Source organism: Mesoplodon mirus (genome assembly GCF_964341445.2).
Source record: "Mesoplodon mirus genome assembly, chromosome: 2".
Taxonomy (NCBI): Eukaryota; Metazoa; Chordata; class Mammalia; order Artiodactyla; family Ziphiidae; genus Mesoplodon; species Mesoplodon mirus.
In genome coordinates this window covers 197,183,559-197,208,127 of record NC_138977.1, presented here as the reverse complement: position 1 = coordinate 197,208,127, position 24,569 = coordinate 197,183,559, and the positions used below count along the sequence as shown (strand labels likewise).

At 41.2% G+C, this 24,569-nt stretch overlaps 1 protein-coding gene and 1 long non-coding RNA gene across 2 annotated transcripts in view; one reads left to right on the top strand and one right to left on the bottom strand.

Annotated features, from left to right (window-relative positions):
- Nucleotides 1-24,569, top strand: part of LOC309809253 — a 184,996-nt gene that overhangs the window by 58,826 nt on the left and 101,601 nt on the right. The gene's annotated exons all lie outside the window — the stretch shown is intronic.
- On the bottom strand, nt 14,003-24,001 carry SLC35G1 (solute carrier family 35 member G1). The gene is made up of 3 exons (XM_082611113.1): nt 23,751-24,001; nt 19,048-19,228; nt 14,003-17,067 (listed from the first exon to the last, which is right to left on the bottom strand). The coding sequence occupies exons 1-3, from the start codon at nt 23,926-23,928 to the stop codon at nt 16,329-16,331; spliced, it is 1,098 nt and encodes a 365-aa protein (XP_082467239.1). The 5' UTR covers nt 23,929-24,001; the 3' UTR covers nt 14,003-16,328.

The window sequence follows — 24,569 nt, the reverse complement described above, 5'->3', positions numbered from 1 at the left end:
ATGATCACCACAATAGGTCTAGTTAAAAATCCATTACCATATATAGCTACAATATTTTTCTTGTGATGAGAACTTTTAAGATCTCTCTTAGCAACTTCCAAAAATGAAATACAATATTATTAACTATAGTTACCTTTCTGTACATTGTATCTCCATGACTCATTTATTTTATAACTGGAAGTTTGTACCTTTTGACCACATTCACACATTTGACCCACCCTCCATCCTCCACCTCTGGCAACTACCAATCTGTTCTCTGTATCTATGAATTTAGGGTTTATTATTATTATTATTATTATAAAAATAATTATTATTATTATTTAGATTCCATATATAAGTGAGATCATACGGTATTTGTCTTTTTCCATCTGACTTATTTCACTTAGAATAATGCCTTCAAGGTCCACCCTTGTTGTTGCAAATGGCAAGACTTCCTTTTTACAGTTGATGTGTGTGTGTGTGTGTATATATATATATATATATATATATATATATAAATGAAATGCAGCTAGGTTTCTTCCAGTCTTGGCTATTGTAAATAATGCTGCAATGAACAAGGGGATGCAGATAGCTTTTCAAGTTGGTGTTTTGCTTCCTTTGGATGAATACCAAGGAGTGAAATTGTTGGATCATATGGTAGTTCTATTTTTAATTTTTTGAGGAAACTCCATACTGTTTTCCATAGTGGTTTTACCAATTTACATTCCCATGAACAGTGAACAAGGATTCCTTTTTGTCCACATCCTCACCAACACTTGTTATTCCTTGTCTTTGCGATAATAGCTGTTCTAACAGGAGTGAGGTGATACGTCATTGGAGTTTTGATTTGCACTTCCCTGACAATTAGTGATGTTGAGCATCTTTTCATGTACCTGTTGGTTATCTGTATGTCTTTGGGAAAATGTCTATTCAGATCCTCTGCCTATTTTTTAATCAGATTGTTTGCTTTTTTTTTTTTTTTTTGCTATTGAGTTGTATGAGTTCTTTATGAATTTTGGATATCAATCCCTTATCAGATGTATAATTTGCAAATATTTTCTTCCATTCATAAGTTGCCTTTTCATTTTGTTGATGGCTTCCTTTGCCATGCGGATGTTTTTAAGTTTGCTGTAGTCTAACTTGCTTATTTTTGCTTTTATTGCCTTTGCTTCTGTTGTCAAATCCAAAAATCATGATATCAAGATGCTTACTGCCTGTTTTTTTCTAGGATTTTTATGGTTTCAGGTCTTATGTTAAAGTCTTTAATCCATTTTGTAAATTTATTTATTTTATTTATTTATTTCTGGCTGTGTTGGGTCTTTGTTGCTGCGCATGGGCTTTCTCTAGTTGGGGAGAGAGGGGGCTACTCTGCGTTGCGGTGCTTGGGCTTCTCATTGAGGTGGCTTCTCTTGTTGCGGAGCACAGGCTCTAGGCACACGGGCTTCAGTAGTTGTGCCACATGGGCTCAGTAGTTGTGGCTCGGGGCTCTAGAGTGCAGGCTCAGTAGTTGTGGCTCACAGGTTTAGTTGCTTCGTGGCCTGTGAGATCTTCCCGGACCAGGGATTGAACCCATGTCCCCTGCCTTGGCAGGTGGATTCTTAACCACTGCGCCACCAGGGAAGTCCCTTTAATTCATTTTAAATTGATTTTTGTGTATGGTGTGTAAGGTAGTGATCCAGTTTTATCCTTTTGCATGTAGATATCCAGTTTTCCAATACCGTTTATCGAAGAGACCGTCCTTTCTCTATTGTATACTCTTGGCTTCTTTATGGTAAATTTACTGACTATATATATGTGAGTTTATTTCTGAGGGGGTAAAGTCAACTTAAACAAATTGACTCCAGATTTTACCTGATCAAACACTAATAGAGCCTGTTGCCTTGGAATAACGAACTAAGAAAGAGCACAGCAGAGTGCTTTACACAGGGCTAGGTTTGACTCTTGTTCTACCATTCATTGACTAGGTGATCTTGGATAAGTTGTTTAACCACTCAATCCCCCAACCCCATGTTTTTCAGACACTTCATCTCTAACAATGAGGATAATAAAAGTTCCTGCCTCACAGAGCTTTTGGGAGGATTAAATCAGATAAGGGACTTGGTACAGAGTGTGCGCCTTAGCAAGTACTCAAAATGAATATAATACATATTATATATATAATCAGTATCAAACCTCTGAATAATATGACAACTTTGTAAACTGCTTGCATAATGTCTTTATGTCATGTGCAGGCCAACCTCTGCTAAAAAAAGGGAAAGTGGGTGTTAAATTAGCTAGTGGGAATTGTTTCTTGGCCCCTTCTCCCAGATTTGAGAACTTGTGTCTGACTGTGGTGCCAGGAAAATCTATCCCTTCCCCCTTTCACGGATGGAGGACGGAACAAATGGCCTCTGCTTCACTTTCCCATGGAGCCCTAGGTACCACATCTCCCGCTGTTTCTAGTAGAACCTCGCTCATTGCTGACATAGGATGGATGCAGTTAATGTCTGCGAAGTCGAATTGCTTGAATTCTCATGCCCCATCTCATGAATGGACTCTAGACAAGTTGTTTTCTTCTAAACTTGTCTGCTCATATCTTAGAGCTCATTTTTATTTTGCAAATTCTAAAGCTTTGCCTCTGACATTCCTATGAACATAACTCAGTCACAAAGATTTCAAGGCAGAATAATTAATATACATTGATTATTCATTAATTCACTCAGAAAACATTTATTAGATGCCTACTGCGTTTTCTTTAAAAAAAAGAGCACATGTTTAGGTGTAGAAGAGCTTGTTTGCTTCTCCCCCGACAGCCTTTAAATGCTAATGAGGTCACCTTTATCTTTTTCTAAAATAATGTCTGACTATAGCGACATCTACTGGTAAAACTGAGCTCTAAACCAAGGGGATCCTGCGTGTATAGCCTCAAAGGTATTTTGACAATTCTTTTTTCCCTAGAGCGTAGTCCAGGCAGACATTCAAATCAACATTCTTTGATAATGAGTACTAAGCCACTTCACTAAATGATTTTCTGTAAATGATTTCAGAATCTTAAAAGCTTTCCTGTTTGAAATACTTCTGCTATCTTTGCGGAAAAATCATAGACCAAGCTGCCAGGCAGCCTTTTTTTTTTTGCGGTACGCGGGCCTCTCACTGTTGTGGCCTCTCCTGTCGCGGAGCACAGGCTCCGGAAGCGCAGGCTCAGCGGCCATGGCTCACGGGCCCAGCCGCTCCGCGGCATGTGGGATCTTCCCGGACCGGGGCATGAACCTGTGTGCCCTGCATCGGCAGGCAGACTGTCAACCACTGCGCCACCAGGGAAGCCCCCCGGTAGCTGGGTAGCCTTTTGAAAGGACCATACACAATAAAGTGCACAGAACCTTAGAAAAATATTACATTAAAGTAATTCATATTGATTTGGAAAGCTGAGAACCATGACTAACATAGCACTGCCATTAACTGATGGTTCCCGGGACATTCCGGTGCAAATTATTATTTAAAAGCTAACTTGTGGGCCCTTGGAATTTTGTCTTAAATATAATGTCATGTCCAGTCGTTAAATTCTTTTTTTTTTATTAATTAATTTATTTATTTACTTTTGGCTGCGTTGGGCCTTCCTTGCTGCGCGCAGGCTTTCTCTAGTTTTGGCGAGCAGGGGCTACTCTTCGTTGCTGTGCACAGGCTTCTCATTGCGGTGGCTTCTCTTGTTCTGGAGCACGGGATCTAGGCACACGGGCTTCAGTAGTTGTGTCTCGCAGGCTCTAGAGAGCAGGCTCAGTAGTTGTGGTGCACGGGCTTAGTTGCTCCGCAGCATGTGGGATCTTCCCAGACCGGGGCTTGAACCCATGTCCCCTGTATTGGCAGGCAGATTCTTAACCACTGCACCACCAGGGAAGTCCCCAGTGGTTAAATTCTTAAGATATCCATCAATAGCTCATTTTATACAACATAACTGAAATAATGTGCATTTTCAAAAAATGGAAAAAAAAGGGAGGATAAGAAATAATGCTTTGCAATATTAGTAAATAATTAGGATGTTTAAAAATTGAAAAATAGGGCCTCCCTGGTGGCGCAGTTGTTGAGAGTCCGCCTGCCAATGCAGGGGACATGGGTTCGTGCCCCGGTCTGGGAAGATCCCACATGCTGCGGAGCAGCTGGGCCCGTAAGCCATGGCTGCTGAGCCTGTGCGTCCAGAGCCTGTGCTCTGCAACGGGAGAGGCCACAACAGTGAGAGGCCCACGTACCACAAAAAAAAAAAAAAAAAAAAAAAAAAATTGAAAAATTGAAAAATAAAGGTTTTAAACAATGGATTTTTTTATTACCTTGAATACTGGGGGGATAAATGACTAATTGTCTAATAAGTGATTTGCTAGCTTGCAAAATGTTAACTACCACTCATAGTGCCATTGAGTTTTATCAGTCAATGGATGCCTTTGGCTAGATGTCCTCATGGTTGCAAGAGGCTGCAGTGGCTCCAAGCATCACCTCCTTACAAAGCAGAAAAGGTTCTTATCAGAAACCTCATTGTGAGAATAAGAAAATCTTTCCCAGAGATATTGCCTATAAACTTTCCTTCTCATCTCATTAACCAGAATTGGTTTCTTTGCCCCTTTCTATGCCAATCACTGGCAAGTGGATTAGATCATCATGGTAACTGAAATTCACTCCCACCTTAGACCCTCTCCTGAGGTTGGGTTGTGGGTCACTTTCCCTGAGCAAACAAAATTGGGGATATTTAAGCAAGCAAAAGGGACACAGATGGATTTGGTATCTACTAAACTGAGGAGTAAATGGGGTGGGGAGGAGGAATATGAGACAGGTGTGGGTGATTCTTTCTAGAAGTCTAAGTTTGATGAGAAGAACTAGGATAACAGCAAAAAGGAAAGGTTGGAGTTAGAAAAGGATTTGTTTGCTTTTGTTTGGCTTGAAGATGGGAGAGACATGAACATATTTATATGCCGAAGGAGGGCCAATAGAAGTGGAAAGTTTGAGGAATTAGAAAAACAAGTTCTTAAAGCATATGAGAAAGGATGGAATCTCTAGCCAGGTACCAGACTTTGGGATTTTGAATATCAAATTCCAAAAATTGATTGAGTCCATCAGAGAATGGCCAACTTTTAATTTCCTCAATTAGAAGCACTGAAAAAATTAACAATCCTTTCATTAAAATTACTTTCTGTGTAGCAGTTTCTGACTTGTAAACATTTTTCTTGTTCACTTTAGAACTGTCCATATTTTTTTTTTTTTGGCTATTGGGAAAATTGGTAAAATTTGAATAAAGTCAGTATATTAGATATTAGCATTATGTTGATGTTAATTTCCTGATTTTGCAAATTTTACTGTGGTTATTGAGAGAATATGCTTTTGAAGGAAATAGACAATGCAGAATTTTAGGGATATGATGGTTAATTTTATGTGTCAACTTGGCTAGTCAATGATGCCCAGTTGCTGGGTCAAACAACCATCTAGATATTGGTGTGGAGATATTCTTAAGATATGATTAACATTTAAATCAGCAGACTTTGAGGAAACCAGATTATACTTCATAATGTGGGAGGGCCTCATCCAATCAGTTGAAGGCCTTAAAGAGTAAAGACTTAGGTTTCCCAAAGAAGAAATTCTTAAGACTGCAATGTAGACAGTCGCCTGATTTCTAGCCTGTTGCCCCGCAGAATTCAGACTCGAGAATGCGACATCAACTCTCACCTGAATTTCAAGCCTGCTGGGCTGCCCTACAGATTTCATGTTTGCCAGCCCCCATAACTGCATAAGCCAATTCCTTAATCTAAACTGCCGCCCCCCACCCCATGCCCATACATATCTCTCTCAAGATATGTGTATATCTCCTATCGGTTTGTTTCTCTGGAGAACCCTGAATAATGCAAGGGGTAAATGGCATCACGTCTGTAGACTCTCAGATGTTCACTTTTGGGGAATCTGGGTGAAAAGGTAGTGGGAATTATTTGTACAGTTCTTGCTGTGTTTCTGTAGTTCTGAAATTACGTCAAAATAAAAAGATAAAAGAAAAACAAAATGTATTTGAAAGCCAGTTTGGAACATAGCTTTTCTCTTATACAGAGCTTATGAACTTGTCTAAGTTCCCAAGGTAAACTGACAAAGGACTATTTAATGTAATGCTGGGCCCTCTGAAGGTGATTAAATAGGAAGAAGGCAATAGTGTTTTAATGGTGATTCAACCAGAAGGGAAAGCATTATACTTGAATAATAGATTTTAATTAATCTTTATTTTGGTGGAGAAACTATTGCAAAATTTTTAAATATTCAATTGCCAGTGTGAAATATTAGAGGAATAAACAGTTGGGGGGGTTGAGGAAAGAATGGAAGTTAAAGAAGAAACCGGTGCTCAGGTGTATCTAGAGAGGAAGGGAGGAGAGTTTAAGGAAGGTTTCATTTGATTTGGTTTACTTGGAAGAAATTTGAGCATATTTATGCACTGAGGGGATGGAGCTAGGGTAGAAGGAGTAGTTGAAATTATACCAGAGAGAAGCAAAATCTGGTACACATGAAAAAGGATGGAATTTTAAGCAGTGCTTTTTTGATTTTATATACCGCTAAAATGTTTTTAAATGATAAAACTGGAGGACCGATATAAAATTGTCAACTTCTACATTTGCCAGGTAAGGACATAAAAATAAAGATAGGCAAAGCCATCCAAACAATGGGAATCCACTATTACCATCGTTTTGTAAATAAAAGACATTTAAACTCTAAATATAGAGAAGGCATAATGTAGGGATTTAATAAATTTAGCATGATGTTCTTCTCTCATTGAGGACTGTTTATATGGATTCTTGCTTTTGGCATTAGTTCTAGCTGAGCACATGTAAGCAGCTGTGTCTATCTTGGTAGCTGGTACAGAGCCTGCCAGATGTGGTGTTCTAAAAGCACACCTTGGATGGTTGCACATCTTTGTCTCCATTGTGACCTTGGCTCTTCCTTTGACTTGCTTTCCACAGTCGATCCCGATAACCCCTGACCTGGCCCCAGGCTCTGGTTCCTCCTCTTCCCAAGAGCAACTTTACAAGTAGGGCCTGTGGCATCCACTTCCACTTGCTTTATTGAAATTGCATGTTTATCTGCCAAGGTTGTGATTACTTTTATATCACCAGCTTTTGCCCTTTGTTAATGTTCAGACTCACTTATCTCTTTCTGGTTAGCATAGCTTTCCTTTTCTCTTCACTTTGTTCATTCCCTCACCATTGCTTCTTAAAGAATATTGTTTTGCTGGGGAAGTTTATTAGCACCTTGTTTCTGCTTCTCTAATCTGCATAGTAGGTGCCTCTTTGCTTTCACAGGGAATGGCTGGTTTGGTTGCACACCTTTTTTTTTTTTTTTTTTTTTTTTTCTTTTTGCGGTATGCGGGCCTCTCACTGCTGTGGCCTCCCCCGTTGCGGAGCACAGGCTCCGGATGCGCAGGCCCAGCGGCCATGGCTCACGGGCCCAGCCGCTCCGCGGCATATGGGATCCTCCCAGACCGGGGCACGAACCCGTATCCCCTGCATCGGCAGGCGGACTCTCAACCACTGCGCCACCAGGGAGGCCCTGGTTGCACACCTTACTGGTGACATTAGTGCCGTTCCTTTGAGCTTTGATTAGGCCCTGCGCTGTTTCATGACCTTTGGAGTGAAGTCCAGAGCAATTCATCTTCTTATATCTGTAAATGGGAAGCATGAGATCAGTTAGAAAGTGCTTTGGGTCAGATCTCTGTTCTTTGCTAGTTATGTGACCTCACAAGTCTCTTAAACGCTCTAAGACTGTAAAATAGGGAAAAGAACATCAATCTTATAAGGTTATTCCAAGAATCAAATGAGAGAAATGTGTAAGGAGCTTTGAAATATGCTGGCACGTGGCAGCTCCAGTAACAATGGTAGCTGTTACTGTGACCCTCCTTTCCTCCCAGCACTTTCTAGAATTGTGCTGTCAGACAACCACTAGTTACATGTAGCCACTGAGCACCTGAAATGTGGCTGGTCTCAGCTGAGACGTGCTGTAACCGTAAAATATACACCACTTAAAGGGGAGACTACAGTGAGCTTACAGTTTACATCAGACTGTGATGTAACTAAGAAATAAAACTCCATTGACACATCTCTGAGATTTGGGGGGTATGATAGCAGCTAGCATAATTACCATGAGTGATACAGGAGTATTACTTACAAGAAAGGGGATGAGGGATGCTGGGAATACAATATATTTCTCTGGGAAGAGGCACAATAACCAAGTACATGGAGACATATGAGGAACATGTGCCAGTTTTATTAATATACAGTGAGAAATAGAACAGTTTAGGGAACTAAGTGCTCAATCTTTTGCTTAGTCCATTCTCTTTTGTACTTAAGGTATGTGAGAAGCCAAATTATAATCACATGGATACTTGATATACTATGGATATACAAGGAATAAGGGGTGTTGATTTTATAATTGTAGTGTTAGTAGCTTGGGGACTTGACTGCTTGATCTTTGGATAATGTTTCTTAAAATCAAGTTGAAGAGTCCCATGGTCTATATGGCAGGGTGTCGAGGGTACACAGACCCAGGATAAACTTGACACATTTTCCTAGGGTACCAGAGATTTGGGGGATAAGAAGTTAAATAACCAAATGAGTCATTTAAAATAATATCTTTACACTAAAACACACTGATATATTATTAATTAGGATGCAAAAAATTACATAAATTTTTTTAAAAGCATGAAGGCTCAAAGAACTTTTGAGCTTGACATGGGCAGCTTCAGGCTTGGGGTGAGCAATAGAGCAGCAGAGTCAGGGGCAGAGGCTTGGGGATTGACACAGGAGGATTTTAAGACCCAGGCTCTGCCACTTATTAGCTACATGACCTTGGACAAGTCATTTAACTTCTGCAAGCCTCTGTTTCCTCAACAGTGAAGTGAAGACAATAAACAGCCTTCCCCACAGCATTGCAAGATTCAGTGAGCCAGAGCACAAAAAGCAGTTAGGACAGTAGCTGACACTAGAAGGACAAAATAAAGGGTAGTGGTTATTGTTGCTATGCTTATAGCTATGCCTCGGACTCTCCTCAGCTATTAGGGGTCCTTTAGGGAGAAAAGCTGGGAACTCCCCGTCTTGGTGCATCCCATCTCTACAATGGGAACACGTCTGCCACAGCCACCGTACTTTCCTGCTTCTGAGGCTGGCCAGTCCTCCTGATTGGTGTGTTACACCCTTAGAAATGTTCTTAGTGCATCTAGGGAAGTTATGGCTGAATGCAGCTGGCCCAAGGTTCAAGTCTGTGTATTTAGGCAGCACTGCACAGCTCTGTTCTTCCCTTCTTTGAGACCTCAGGAGGCTATCTCATTTCTAGGTGCTTGGGCAGTATCTTGCTGTAGCCCAGGTGTACTGATTACACAATGTGTATATATGTCATGTTTGCATGTCATTTTGACCATTTTGAGGGCTTGACAATATTTGATGTTTCCTTGTTTTGACTGTGATTGTACATGGCTACTGCTCAGTAACTGTTGATTAATAGATTGAAAGAAATAAAACTAAAATATATGCAGTGTTGTCACTACCTTCTATACTCTCACATCCAGCTCTTGCTACATGAGAGGGGAGGAGATAGGAGAAGGGCATACATACCTCCAAATCCCCAAATCTAGAAACAATCCCAGGCTTCTGTGGTGGCGCAGTGGTTGGGAGTCCGCCTGCCGATGCAGGGGACACGGGTTCGTGCCCCGGTCCAGGAAGATACCACATGCCGCGGAGCAGCTGGGCCCGTGAGCCATGGCCCCAGAGCCTGCGCGTCCGGAGCCTGTGCTCCGCAACGGGAGAGGCCACAACAGTGAGAGGCCCGTGTACCGCAAAAAAAAAAAAAAAAGAAACAATCCTTTTGGACTTACCTGGCGGTCCAGTAGTTAAGACTCCGAGCTTCCACTCCAGGGACACGGGTTTGATCCCTGGTTGGAGAAGATCCTGCATGCCATGTGGAGCAGCCAGTAATAATAATAAGAAGAAGAAGAAGTAGAAAGAAAGAAAGAAAAAACAATCCTTTCACCACAGTGACAAACACCACAGTGTTTCCCTGTCCTGTATTCTACCCTAGCTAGGTAGGAGATGTGAGGTATTGGAAAGGTCAAGGTCTTTGGGATAAGACAGACTTAGGACAGTGGCTCAGTTCCTTCACTTACTAGTGAGGTCACTGGAACTTACCAGGTAGGTGACCCCCTTCAACCTCTTTGAACTTCAATTTCCCAATCAACCCATCTCCCAGAGTTGGCAAGGATTGAATGAGACAAAGATCAAGAAGCTCTTGTCCTGGATGGGACATGTTTAATAAATATTACTTTCCATGTAAAAATAATTTTGGGGACTTCCCTGGTGGTCCAGTGGTTAAGAATCTGCCTTCCAATGCAGGGGACATGGGTTCAATCCCTGGTTGGGGAACCAAGATCCCACATGCCGCAGGGCAACTAAGCCCTCGCGCCACAACTACTGAGCCTGCGCGCTCTGGAGCCTGTGTGCCACAACTAGGGAGATAAGCCTGCATGCCATAACAAAAGAGCCTGCATGCTGCAGCTAAGACCCAACACAGCCAAAATAAATAAATAAATATTTTAAAAAATTTTTTAATTAAAAACAATAATTTTGGTCCTGTGGAAAGGCAGATATTTGGCCCATGGCTGGGCAATGTTTTTGGGGATCTTAGGGAAAATTCAGATTTTCCTTTTGTATTTTCTTCAGTCATGGAGTAAGTGGGAATTTAAGTCTGATTTGTAAGCTAGATAAGGGAGAGAGGAGAAAGTAAAAGGAAGTCAGTGATGGTGAGCCAGGTGATAAATCATATTAAAACAATAAACATTTCTCTATGTATGTCTGTCTGTATGTATATATATCTCTATTTCTTTCATCCCCTCCTTTCTTTTCTGTCAAGTCATCTTATTGTTTTTGTTCTACCAGTTTTATTTTCTATTTTATTTTTGGACTAGGTTATATATCCACATAGCTCAAAATTCAAAAGGTATAAAAGGGGATGCAGTGAAAAGTCACCTTTCCACCCTGTTCTTCAGCCACCAAATTCTTCTCCCTAAAGGCAACCAATGTCACCAGATTCTTGTGTATCTTCCTGAAATATTGTTTACCCTCTTTTTACACAATTGATCACATACTCTGCTACTATCTGAAATCTTGCTTTTTTCACTTAATCTTGAAGATTATCCCACATCCATGCATGCAAAGCTCCCTTGCTCTCTCTTAATTTACTTTTTTTCTAACATCTTTATTAGAGTATAATTGCTTTACAATGGTGTGGCTTAATTTACTTTTAATGCCATTGTATTTTGTGTATGTACCATTACTTGTTTAACCAGTACCCTACTGAGAAACATTCAGGCTAGTTCTGTTTTTTGCTATTAAGTAATGTTGTAATAAATAATCTTGTATATGTCATTTTGCAGTAAGCAAGTATATCTATAAGACAAATTCCTGAAATGGAATTTCTGGGTGAAAAAATATGTGCATCTGTAAATTAATCGATGTTGTCAAATTGCCCTTCATAGAAGTTGTATCAATGCATGTGCTACCCTACAGAGTAACAAAGTCTTCTGAGTTTTCTAAAGTACACATACAAAGGAACCAAAGCACATACATAGGAAGTAATGGAGCCAATTTGATATGACCCAATGACCATGGGCTAATTGGATTCTTATTGTTCCTTTGCTCTCTCTCGGGTACATAATCTGGACCTCATATAGATTTAGAGTTACTTAACTTCACAATTCTAAAATTAAACTCCACATTAAAGAGGTTTCTAATTTACAAACTGATATTTAGCTGCATTTCAGACTGTCAGAACCTCATGAAATAGAAGGGATGGGTTTAATCTTTGTTTTTTAAGGTTTCAAATTTGATACCTCTATGAAACCTATGGCTTAGAAAGCTTTTGGTCTTGCACCCCTTTACTCTCTTAAACATTTCTGAGAACTGGACTCCAAAGAGCTTCTGGTTCATGTGGGATATATATATTTTACAATATTTAAAAGCAAAACTAAAAAGTTTCCATTTGTTTATTTAAAATGATTCCATTATAACATAAATAACATAAATAACTTTTCTTATGAAAAGTAACTATTTTTTTAAATTAGTGATAAAAACAGCATTGTTTCATAGTGTTGCAAATCTGGCTTAGGAGGTGATAGCTGGCATAGCACCTCGTGGAACCTTTTCTTGTGGACTGGACTTCTATGGTAAAACATTTTCTGCCCTACCTTGACACCAGATATGTCTGCTCCTTACCCTCCTGCTATAAATCCTCACCCACCATTTCCAGGAAGTGATGGGCAGTGTCAAGATTCATGGGTTCTTTGTGAACTGGTTTTCCAAATCTGGTGTTCAAATAGGCTAAAACTTGAATGGGTCTTTGTGGATCACAGAGGGTCCCTCTTGCAGAACTCTGAGTGAATACGGTAGCTGTATTAGATTTGATGTAAGGGACCAAAGGGGTCATATAGTAGTGTGTTTGGGGTAATGCCCAGGCTTCATGTGCCCAGCCTACACTGTAATTACCAAATCATCATGCCCAGTACTGACCATGGCTCCATACACCTAGATCAGCGGCCAGCATGTTATCAAAGAGATCTGGCTCTTCCTACTGGATTACCCTCAGTAGACTAATTATGCTTATTGGGTGAAAAGATAAGAGGCTAGAAGAGCCATGCTGAGTTTGAAGAATAGTGCATGTGAAACACACAGAGAATCAGGCTCACCCCCCTAGTCAGAGCCAGGTGTGATACTCACAGAGCTAAAGCCAGAACTGGAAAGACGGTGACACCTATGGGTAAGATAAAAAGACTGGTGACCACTGGCAGCCCTACATGGGCAGATCAGCCAGGAAATTAGAGCTGTCCAACAGTAGAATTCTGTGCCAGCAGGAGGGAGCCAAATGAGGTTTGTAATCCAGAAAACTGTCATACCCTTCCTGGTGAGACTGCTCAGGGGGAAGGACCCTGGGCTAGGCATCATTTTGAAGAGGAAGTGAATGCTCAACTCTACCATAGTAACCACAGCTCAATACTTAAGTGTTTTTGTCCTCCTTTGTGGTCTACAAGTCCTTCTATGACACTATTTGTAACATGGGTTGGGGCAAGTAATATTTTTCTATTTAATAATTGAAGCAAATGAGGAAAACAGGCTCAAGGACACTAAGTGGAAGGGCCTAGCTGGAAAGTGATTACACCACACCCAGATCTTCAGACAGCTAATCCAGTGCTTTATCCATTCTTCCAAGGTGGACTAGTATGGGTGGGAGAAGCTGGAGACAGTGGAAGAAACAGAAGCTCAGCTGAGCCGTTGGAGACTAAGAGGCTTTCGAGGGCAAAGAAAGCGGGCGAAACACAAAGGAAGGGATCTCTTGGCAAATGTGGGAGTTGGTGGGGAGACTGACCCGAGTATCCAATTTGTACTGGGACACAAGAAATCAAGTTGGAAAAGTAGGAATAGGGTCAGATGAATAATTTGGAGGTGATGTGGTACATAAGAAGGCATTGCTATGGCTACATGAGAACCAGAGTAACAATGAAAGAAGGGCCTTAGGAAGATTAGTCTGGCAGTGGAACAAGGATCTGAGTGGAAGAAAGAGTCTAGAAGCAGATAACCAGGATACTGTTGTGGTGATTTAGGTGTGAGGTGGTAAGTCTCGGACTAAGACGGCAGCAGTGGAAAGGTGAGGAAAGAAGGATTCACAAGACAATAAGAAGACAGACACTCATGACTTAGTAACAGATTAGCTATAGGAACAAAAGCTGCTCCAAGCTCTGAGGATCTAGAAAAATAAAGGCCTCACTGGAACATAAAATTAGGACCTTTATTTTTGAGACATTAGATTTGATGTAACAGTATCAGAGAGACAGATAAACAAACTGAAACTTATTACATCATAACTGAATGGCCAGAGGTCAATCTCTTTAAGAAGTACATTTTGAAGCACATGGATGCAAAAAGAAATAAGGTATATTAGCTAGCACATATGCTATAATCATAAAAACCAAAATATAGTTTTCTTGCATATTAATTTTATTAGCAATTATAAAATAAAACCAGTTTATGAAAATAGTTCCCTTTTCAAGATATAGGAACTACAGTCTTTGCAAAATATACGCACCCATAATTGTTACAATACATATCCTTGTATATATACCCTGGACATTATAAAAGTATTTAAGAGTCACACCCTGTAAAAGTTGGGAGAAGAAACATTTTCTCCAAATTTGGTCATATATTGTGATATTCAAGCACTTAAACCACACTGTTGAAATAAAACATGTCTCTAGTGTACAGGTCCCCAAAGGGATTTAACTTTCAAGGTCCCATAGGTTTTATTGTGCAAGGTAAAGAACCAGGAGAGGGTTCCCTGAGAGTTCATTTACCTTATGTAGCTCAAGCAGTGGTTTACTTTCCGTACTTAATCATGGAACTAAAGGAGGGATAAATAAGACCATGGAAACCCATCTTGGGCAGGTCCCCTCCCTAGCATCCCTAAACATGGAGCATGTCTCCTACAAGAGGATCTCTAACCCTTAAGCCTTAAGACGCTCTAAGTCTATAATTATCTAACATACTTGCAAAATGATGCTTTTGCAACTCTAAACTCTAATATTGCAGATTAGGCTAAAGTTATAAAGTGGGACTTTCCTAAACAGACTTCATTTAGGATTTGTCTGGTGGGAAGCACTTGGGAAGATCAGCAAGCCAAAAATTTCCTCTTGGAACTACTGGAAAAGATCCTTTTCTCACCAAGGCATAAACCTCAGAAGCCCAAGTTCTTTCTTACTTTGGAAGAATTGTGATGAAACAGTGGGAAAGAGCCTATAATCTTTCAAATCTGTAGGCTTAAGATAAGAGCTCTGACACAGTAAGAGCTGGAGACCATTATAGCCTCGCCAGTAAAGGGTTCACTGTGACAAAGAGCCATTTGCGTGTACTCTCTACTTCCTGATTAACCTCCCAAGGTTTCCTAAATATTACATTCTCTCTTTAACTGCAGAATACTGGCCTGATGAAGTTCCAGACATAAAATGTGTTGTTTGAATTCATGATGTTAGTATCATGGTGCAGCACTGACACAATATCATACTGATAACCTAGAATTTAACAGTGATTTTGTTTTCATATTGAAGAAACTACAAAAATCAATCGACCATGGATTCACAGGTCTTTACATTTACTATATAACATGAAGCATTATTATAAATAATTCCGTAAGGGAAAAAGACTACAAAAATAAGTTTACTAGGATTACTGTATTTTAAAAAGTAATTTAAAAAATATATACTCCAAGTCCCCTAAGTATTTGGTTTAGAAGGTAAGAGAGGTATCTTAATAGGGTGAACCATAAGGAACTATGGTTTTTGTAAGTTAAAAAGGTAAAATCTCATCAATTTCTTATGGTTCAACCTAATAAAGCCCTGAGAAAATTTTATTTGGCATCACACCATAAATTCAAAGAGAATTTATAGAAAATCACATTTCTAGTATAGGGAAAACACTTCAGGATGGAAATGTGCACACTGGCCATGCCAAGATTTCTTTCTTATGATTTTTAAACACCTTAACTTAGAAAGTTAAGAAAAATTTAGTGCAGTTTCAAAAAAACAGAGGACAATTAGACTTACAGAATGTAGCTACAGATGATAATGCCACTAAAACAGAAAACTATTAGCCAAATTTGGTGATTTAAAGATTTTTTTTAAGTTTATGTATGAAAATTTCAGCACTAAAGTGAAAAGGCACAAATATGGGTTAAAAGAATGACAATAATTTATAAAAGCCTTGAAAATAAGGCTAATTCATTTGTTTTATTAATACCATTAAGTAGGCACCTACTCCAGGTTTCAGCTTTGGCCTCCTAAATGGGATTACATTTCAAATGAATTCTCAACACAACACTAATTATACAGCAGCATTATTATCAATAAGTTTCTTAGCCTCTACACTGCTAAAAGAGAATCTAAAATTTCCTCCCACCTATATCCCATCAGTACCAAAAATACACTTTTAAAAATTACATATATTTATACTTAAGAGTCATAAAAAATTGTGCAGTTTTTCTTCAACTAATGATGTGTTCTCTTACCAAATGCCACCCCAACAACCAAAGCCAAAACCAAAACCAAAAAATAACTGACACACACAAAAAATAATAATTGCTACACCCAATTGACTGGCTATCTTCAACTAATTAAAGACATACCATATTCAAAAATGGCACCTTAACCATGAAATGTATTGTATATAGTCAATGAAGTAAATGCAGATTTTCCAGGTGTGTATGCGGGTGGTATGTCTCAACTGGGTGATGGTGTACTTTAAAGAAATACACATTTCAGCAATGATGCTTTATTTGGAGCTCTGGTACCATTTACGGATGGCTGCTCCAATGCTACTGGCCACTACACATAAGGAGCCACCCACTGTCCACCACGACGGCACATCATGAAAGAAAATAATCTGAAAGATAAAAGCAAAGACCACATCCATAGTCTTCATTAATGCTACCAGCCCTGCTTTTTCTATTTGAATGGCTTTTGCGAGAAACACCTGACCTCCCAAACCAAACAGCCCAATTAGTATGAGAAATAGCCTGTCCAACCCACAGTGTGGCAGACTCCATTCTCCTAATATAGAAAGGGCAATGACGCACTCGGTAAGGCCAGCTACTACATAATACCAAATGCTCAACACGTAGTCCACAGATGTCCCTATTTTCCTTAGGATAACTAAAGTCACGGCAGCAAACACAGCGTGTACAAGTGCTGCGAAAGCACCCTTCAGGTGAACTGAATAGTCTTTATCAGTCTCCACGACTTCGGAACCAAACAAAAATGGCGGCCTCACGATAAGGATCACTCCGGTGATTGTGAATGCAGTGAAGACAGCGTCCCAAGGGCTATACTTTTCCTTGAGAAATATGCAAGCAATTATAGACGTAAACACTGGACAGCTAAATGAGATAACCGTGGCATCAGCGAGGGATGTTGACTGGTAGGCGTAGTATAAAAGGATCATGGCACTAGAACCAAGGACTCCTCTGAGAAGGAGGAAGATTCGTTGACTTTTGGGGCCTATAAACCCAGTTCTGTAGATTCAAAGGAAGGAATGCATATTAAATGAACTCGGTATTTGTTTTCAAATTACATTTTTAAATTAAGCATTATCTTAAAAGTCCTAACTATCAGAAAACAGGAAATAGTAAATTAATTATAATGTCTACAACTATTATACACCTTTTAGAAAGTGTTTCCTAAGTATAGCTAATGACATTAAAGTGTTCACAGTAGAAGCAAAAATAGCACAAGAGAAATACATAAATAGTATAAGTCAGCAAATATAGATATTATTTTCCCTAGGTATAGATATATGCCTGCAAAAAAGACAAAAAGGAAAATATACTGAAATGTTCATCATGGTTATACCTTAAGAGGTGGACTCATAGGTAATTTTCCTTTCTATTTATTTTCCCAAAATTTTCTGTAATGAAAAGTGTTATTTTTATAATAAATACAATTTCATTATTTAGCTGCCCTGTATAAGAAAACTTGGGAATGCGAGTGTGCATTCTCAATCTCAGTGAGTTTTTCTGTTACAGCTGAAAGCAGTGCTAAAATTTATTTCAGCCATTGAATATGAGACAACTTTTCATTGTTCTCCTTAGGAAAAGAGTTAAAGTACACTGGAAAAGAAACTGTAGCGTTCGGATAAATATAATAACTGCTGCTCAAATGCTTTACAATTAAATATTTACGAAGCAGAGTACTGTGTAAGTTCCTGGCTAGGTGCAGCTCATTGGTCTGTGCCAGAGCTGGCCTTTTTAGAGCAGTGTCTAGGCTTGATATAGGGACCCCTTGGTCTCTGGAGTTAGAAATGAAAGTGTGGTCACCTTTGGTCCATACTTTGAAAAGCTAAGAGTTTTTCATGATAGTGAAACATAAAATGGGTCAAAACAGATTAGTGCCAACAATTTAAGAAAATTCTTCTAAGTGCCTTCCTGCCAATACTTTTACTCCAAAATGGAGAGAATGATTGTGTTAGCATCAGTGGTCTGTTGCCACCTTTAGACATTTCTGAAGTCTTACCTACCATCATTTCCTAAAATATTGTGACTTGTCCACACCTACATGGGAATTTCTGACAATATTTTTGATCTTAGCGGATTTTCACCTTTTTCACCAAAGACTTGGGATAAGGAGTGAAACTATTCTAAGTAAATCTGCACTGAGTTATAGATACAAAGAGACTTTGGTAGCAAGTGACTGAAGCTTTTATTCTGGAGTTTAAGCATCTTTACCCAAAGAGAGAAAGAGCCAAGCAGCCACCAGGAACCCAAGGCGCTCCTCCCAGGCGTCTAAGTACACAGGGGTGTGTAGAGGTTACAACAGTGTGGGGGAGGTATAATTTTCACCTGGGGAGGGTGTGTGTATGGGGTCCATGTGGAAGGGGAAGGGAGGCTGGGCGGGGAGAGAAGAGTAAGGATGGGGACTACAGTTTTCGTACAGGGTAGAGGACAAAGGATATCATTCCCTCCAGTTTACAGATGAGGACACTGAACAAGAAAAGAGCTAAAAAGGCCTTTCTCAAGATCCCCTTTTCCCTTTCCCATGGCACCCTAGTGGGAAGACCTAAATATTATTACTGTAACCTTCTGTCTGCCCTGGTAGGAGAGCAGCCTGTTCTACTTAAAGAAACCTCTGACACTAGGAGACACTACTATTTCCTCCCGTTTACTTTTTTCTTCCAAATACTAGTTATGCCAAAGGAAAGAGGGAGGGTGGTACAAGATGGGGGGAATTGTACAAGGAAAGCTTTGTTCTCAAAATAGGGGGTGGTAAATAACTGAATCTCTTTCCCCTCCTTTGTTTGGGCATGTGGTTGGTGCTTATGAGAGCATCTTCTGTGGGTGGATCCTTGTGACTTTTCATTAATCTGAGCCAAAGGGTGTAGGGACTGGTAAATCTGTGAGAGGGATAAAGCAGAGTCTGTAGAGCAGATAATTTAAGCAGGTCAAAAGACTTACAAACATTTATTAATACCTTCTACTTTGCAGGTAAGAAATACTTACTTTCTGTATATTAAGCAAGGGATAATGATTAGCATTTGGAACACACATCGGAATGCACTAATTTCTACAGCGTGGATGTCTTGCACTTTTTTAACAAATAAAGAGCCCACTGAGAAGAGGAACGCAGACAATAATGTGTAAAACAAGCCAAGTCCAGGACAGGGTGCTTTCTTCTCAGCTTCTGAAAAAGATTAAATTCTGGTTAGTCCTTGCTTCCAAGGGTATGTTTAATCACTTTTACTTAGAAATTGAGAAAAATGGAACAATATTAATAGCTAACAGGATACAAAAATTACCTCCTAAGCATATCCGTTCTCTGGATCTGAACCATCTTCTCCATGAAGAATAAAGAACCATAGACAAAGGGCAACAATTTAAACCTACATTTTTAAAATGCAGTTCACCCTATAAAATGGATCTCTTTGGCTCACTGAAGACTCATCCCTCACTCCTAAAGTCAAAAAGAAGTAAAAAGCTTGCCAAGATGGTGAAAGAAATCTTTAAGAAATGCTTATCAAGATGGCTAGAGAAAAATACTTCCAAGTGATATTTTATATCATCTCATTGGTGAACTCGGCTTTATGTAGAAAGTGTTCTTTTCTGGAAAACAGGTCCTAACTGTGTGATATGGCTACTTGTTGATTAGCTGACTTCCCCCACAAGCCTGTAAGCTCCTCCAGGGCTAAGATCTCAGCTGCCCTGTTCAGGCCTAGCCCATGGAAGACCCTGAATAAATATTTGCTGAAGGAAATAATATAAGAAAATTTCGTGGAAAGATGTAGGGTCTAACACCACAGGCAAAAGCATAATCTGAGAAGGCTCTCTGTTTAGTTATTTTGAACAGTTAAGGAGATCTTAAAGTTTTCACGGTTTACGACTTATCTTCCATTTAGAACATAAACTCTTTGAGGCCAGGGGCTAGGTTATCTATCCCTCTGACTTAGTACTTAAAAATGCTTAGAAGTGCTTAAAAATTAAAAAAACAAAAAACAGGACTGCCATCTAATTCTTGGCTTGATCTGAACCAGGAAACTTCTGCTTTCTCCAGGGCATCAAGTATTCAATCCATTAATGACAGTCTGTAGGAGCAGCCACTGCCTCTGTCTTAAACAGCTGCCTAAGACAGGAGTAGAACCTGCTTTCAATCTCACCCCCATCATTCAGAGGAGAGCAAAATGCAACATGTTAAGCAGAGACCTCCTTAAAAGATAGGCCACACACTGAGGAATATTTTTTTTTCTTTTTTGAAACTAACACAAAAACAAGGACAGAATAGGAAGGAAACACAGTACTGGCCCTTGTTAGTTAAGAGCATAGTGGAGGTGAAGGATGTGTAGGCACATGCAATTTGTAATAAAACAATGATTTTCATTCCAATCTAGGGATTTACAATGGGTTACTCAGCCATAAAACAGTATTGCACAAAGTTTGTTTTAATGCCCTTTTCTGATAAACACAAACACCAGGTAGTACATTTCAACATCCTCATGTTAATTAAACACCTTTGCCCACAAGTGACAAACAATTTGCAAAGTGGGACCACACTCTGATGATGCACAATCTTCCTGGGGGTACACTACAGCCTTTGTAGTAAAAGATGCCATTCTGGTCAGTGGTCTCCACCTTTTCCTGTTCTAGGTGTACTGCTGGAGAGAATGACTTGGAGCTAGCAGTCGTCATGTAATAGGTTATCCATTATAAGTGCCTGAATCCTCCACGTTCTGTTCTATATCTATGTGCTCAGATACTGTAGGAACTAAACTGCACATACCCACTCAGCCCATGAGAAGGAAGCTTTAGAAGACTTCCAAGTTAAGCACCACAAAATATATGTATTGGCTCTGGTCAGCCTTAGAGGTCAGTTTCTGAAATTTCAGAATTCAGGTCCAAATAAAATAGTTTTCCTTTCTTTCTTCCTTTCTCCCTTCCTTCCTTCCTTCCTATAAATTTTATTTATTTATTTATTTATTTATTTATTTTTGCTGTGTTGGGTCTTTGTTGATGTGTGCAGGTTTTCTCTAGTTGCAGCGAGCAGGAGTTACTCTCTATTGCGGTGCGCGGGCTTCTCATCGCCGTGGCTTCTCTTGTTGCAGAGCACGGGGTCTAGGCTCACGGGCTTCAGTAGTTGTGGCACGTGGGCTTCAGTAGTTGTGGCTCGCAGACTCTACAGCGTAGGCTCAGTAGTTGTGGTGCACGGGCTAAGTTACTCCGTGGCAGGTGGGATCTTCCCGGACCAGGGCTCGAACCCATGTCCCCTGCATGGGCAGGCATATTCTTAACCACTGTGCCACCAGGGAAGCCCCAAAATAGTTTTTCTTAAAAGAAACCCAGTCCTTACATAGAACCTACACCCTCAGGCAGAACAGAATAGGAAGATCGAGGACAGAAAACATCTCCCTGGTCTATATTTCAAGGATCTTCTCCAACCTAAACTTTTAAAATTTTCTCCAGGAATATTTTAACTTAACATGATATTTTAACTCTTTTAAAACTCTAAGTTACAAGGTCTAGTTGAACTTGATTATTTGTTATAAGACTGAGGACTGGTTCTCCTCAGGCAAACCTCAGTCTCTTACAGAATAGTAATTTCAATTCTCTCTGTCAAAGGAGATGGACAAGAGAGTAGCATAATCCAAAGAGGCATTTGCCTATGTAATATGCTTCCAAGTTCATATTCCATGGAAAACATATCTAATAATTTGGCAACTCTAAATAATTCAAGTTAAGTAAGTGGCCACAGTGCGATTTCCTGAGTCAGAAGAAAACTGAAAAGTTGCTCACTTTCTCTATCCTCTGCTTTAAACTGGTGATTCACTACCCAGGTTGGGAATTAGAATCAACTGAGGAACTTCTAAAACTTCACAGCCAGCCCTACCCTAGACCCACTGAAATAGGGGACCTCGGTCACTGTAAAAAGCTCTACTGGTTTCAGGGCCACTGCTACCCTAAGGAACTCACTCCTTCCAGGGGGATGTGAGGCACAGACTTAAGACAACTTCTCCTTGCTTCAGTCTAAGACCCACACTGTCCCTCAAGAAAATAAACAGATGTCTTAGGATAGCTGTGTGCTGTCTGTGAAGGTTATCCAAGAATGTAAGCAAAATGGGTAACAGTTTCAACCTGAACTTGAAAATGAACTTTCTTGATAACCAGTTGGGTTAAGAGGCTAAAATGATACTGTCACGAAGATCAATGACAACAGTGCAGAGGTTTAAAGTGTTTCTAACGCAATCCCGTTTTTGGAATATTATCTGGTCACCTTATAGTAATAAGTATTACTAAGGCTTATTATTAGCAACTTGCTTTGAAATTAAAAGACCCCTCAAGATTCTTAAGTGCAACTGCTTACGTAGGTTTTGCCACCTTCTGCCTGAAGTATTCCTCTTTGGTTCACAAACAGGGGAATCGTTTAAAAGTTTGCAAGGACTAACTCAGCAGTCCATCGTAACAACATTCAGCCATAGGATGCTAAGATGAGAAACTGACTTCTTCAAAGCTGCACATCTGGTCAGCTCAGCTGAAGGTAACCCTTACATAAATGATCTGAAGCCTGATCATTTCTCTTAGCATTAAGGACAAAAATGCAGCAACAACCATCTCCCTGGGGTTTGTCTCTCTACAAAATGTGTGAATTTTCTGACTCTCAAGAAGTGCAGACAGAAAGCGGGGTCAGCTAAAAGACATAGAAATCCCAGGTCACACTTAAGGGAGGTGATCCAGAGGATGAGGTGGTGCAGATTGTGTAATTTTGTCTTGAAAGGACATCTGCCTATTTCTCTTTTCTTTGAGGAAGCTGCTCCAGGTGGGTGGTGGAGTTCAAGGAGGAATGTGCTTGGGGCTAGGAGAAAGGGCTCTGGGCTGGGTCGCTAGCAAACTGGGATCCTATCCCTGGTGCTGCCCGGGCCTGTGAAGTGTCTCATCCATACATGCTAGATCTTCGGAAAAACAAAACAAAACAAAAAAAACCCTCCCAAAGCCCTCACCTTCCCAGGCCTCAATTTCATCATTTGTGAAAGGAAGACATTGAATAAGATAAAGGGTTTCTCACACGGGGTCCCTGGCTTTGGAGGCGGGTCCGTGAACCTCTTACCCGTGTTTGTAAGATTATGCCTCTGTTTCATTTTGCATCCGTTGCTACAAATTCCTTGTAACTCAAAAAGGTTAAGAACCAGTAGTAGTCCCACTCAACTCTGCCTTTCCAAGATTCTAAAACTCTGAGACAAACGTTTTTCTAGACTCGATGCTTTTCAACTTCCTCTTCAAGCAACACCGTTTACGTTGAGGTCAGTTCTCTTGCTTAGCTTCCTCCCAACCTCGGCCAGCTGTGGGATGGCCTTTCTCGCTGACTCCCAATCTCGGGCAGGGCGCACCGAACGGCAATCTGACTCCATGATCCTGCCCGCAACACTTTAATCACTTTAATTATAGGAACAGTTTCAGAATCCCAAAGGGGTTCCAAAACAATCAGAAACTTTCTGCGCTCTTCCCGCCGACGGGGGCGCGGGGGGCTTCTGCTTTACAGCCCGCACCCTCCGCCCCCAGGTAACAGCGTGAGGATGTTCACGAGCTCCGATCCGGGTGGGAAGGGGAGGGGCGCGGTCCACACGGGGCCCCCGGCCGGCGGCTGCGGGGACCCCCACCGCTGGCGCCCGCCCGGTCCCCCACGGGCGACACCCGCACCAGGGTCCGTGCGCCGCACTCACCCTGCTCCGCGCGCGAGCCGCACGGCAAGGAAGGACACTGCCAGCACCCGCCGGGGCCGGGCGTCTCCGCTACCTCGGTGGCCGCCGACTCTTGCCTGGAGCCCGGGGGCGGGATGTCCACCAGCGGCAGCCCAGACTCCAGCCGCTTGGCGGCCCCAGTGTCATCCACGGGCCGCATCGCCCAGCCGGCGATCTCCCCGCGGCCACCGCGGCGTCTGGCGCCGGCAGCCGCGGCTCCACTGCTCCGCTCTTCCGGCCCGCGGAGGTGGCGGTGCGGCGCATGCGCGCGCGGCCTTTTCGCCTCCCCACCCCCTCCACGGGGAACCGCGCTCGTCCTCTGCTACCCTCTCACCTTCAGGTTCCCGAGGGGAAGGCCGGCCGCCTTCCAGGTCAGGCTGCGGCCCCAAGGCGTCCACCCCTCTGCTGCGGTCCGGCTAGACTGGCGAGCAGCTTGGAGTCATCCTTCCCAAGGCACACTAGACCTCTTTCTGTCATTGCGAAAGGAGGCAGGGACCCCCGCGGGTCGTGTAATCTTCTCTTAGGGAGGCCAGTCGGGAGGTTAGGGGAGTGTGCATTTATTTCTCCGTGTGGCGCCGCATTCAGCACCTCTAGGACACCCTGAAGACCTTGCCAAGCACTGTGCCTGTCTTTGAAGGATCGTGGGTTTTTCCTCTGTATTCTGTCGTTGCCACTTATCCAAGGAGAGTAGAATTTTACTGGTTTTAGGTTAAAAAAAAAAAAGATTAGCACGTAACCATACGGGAAATGTATCCATAACACTGGGGCAGAGCCCATTTCTATGTTTTTTGTAACCGTAGG

Bases quoted from the DNA above. Each gene is read 5' to 3' on its own strand.
- SLC35G1 (XM_082611113.1), bottom strand. From the start codon at position 23,928: ATGCGGCCCGTGGATGACACTGGGGCCGCCAAGCGGCTGGAGTCTGGG. The intron at 19,229-23,750 runs GTGAGTGCGGCG...AATCTTTTTCAG, and splicing joins CGGCTCGCGCGCGGAGCAGG to AAGCTGAGAAGAAAGCACCC. The intron at 17,068-19,047 runs GTAAGTATTTCT...TTGAATCTACAG, and splicing joins CCTTGCTTAATATACAGAAA to AACTGGGTTTATAGGCCCCA.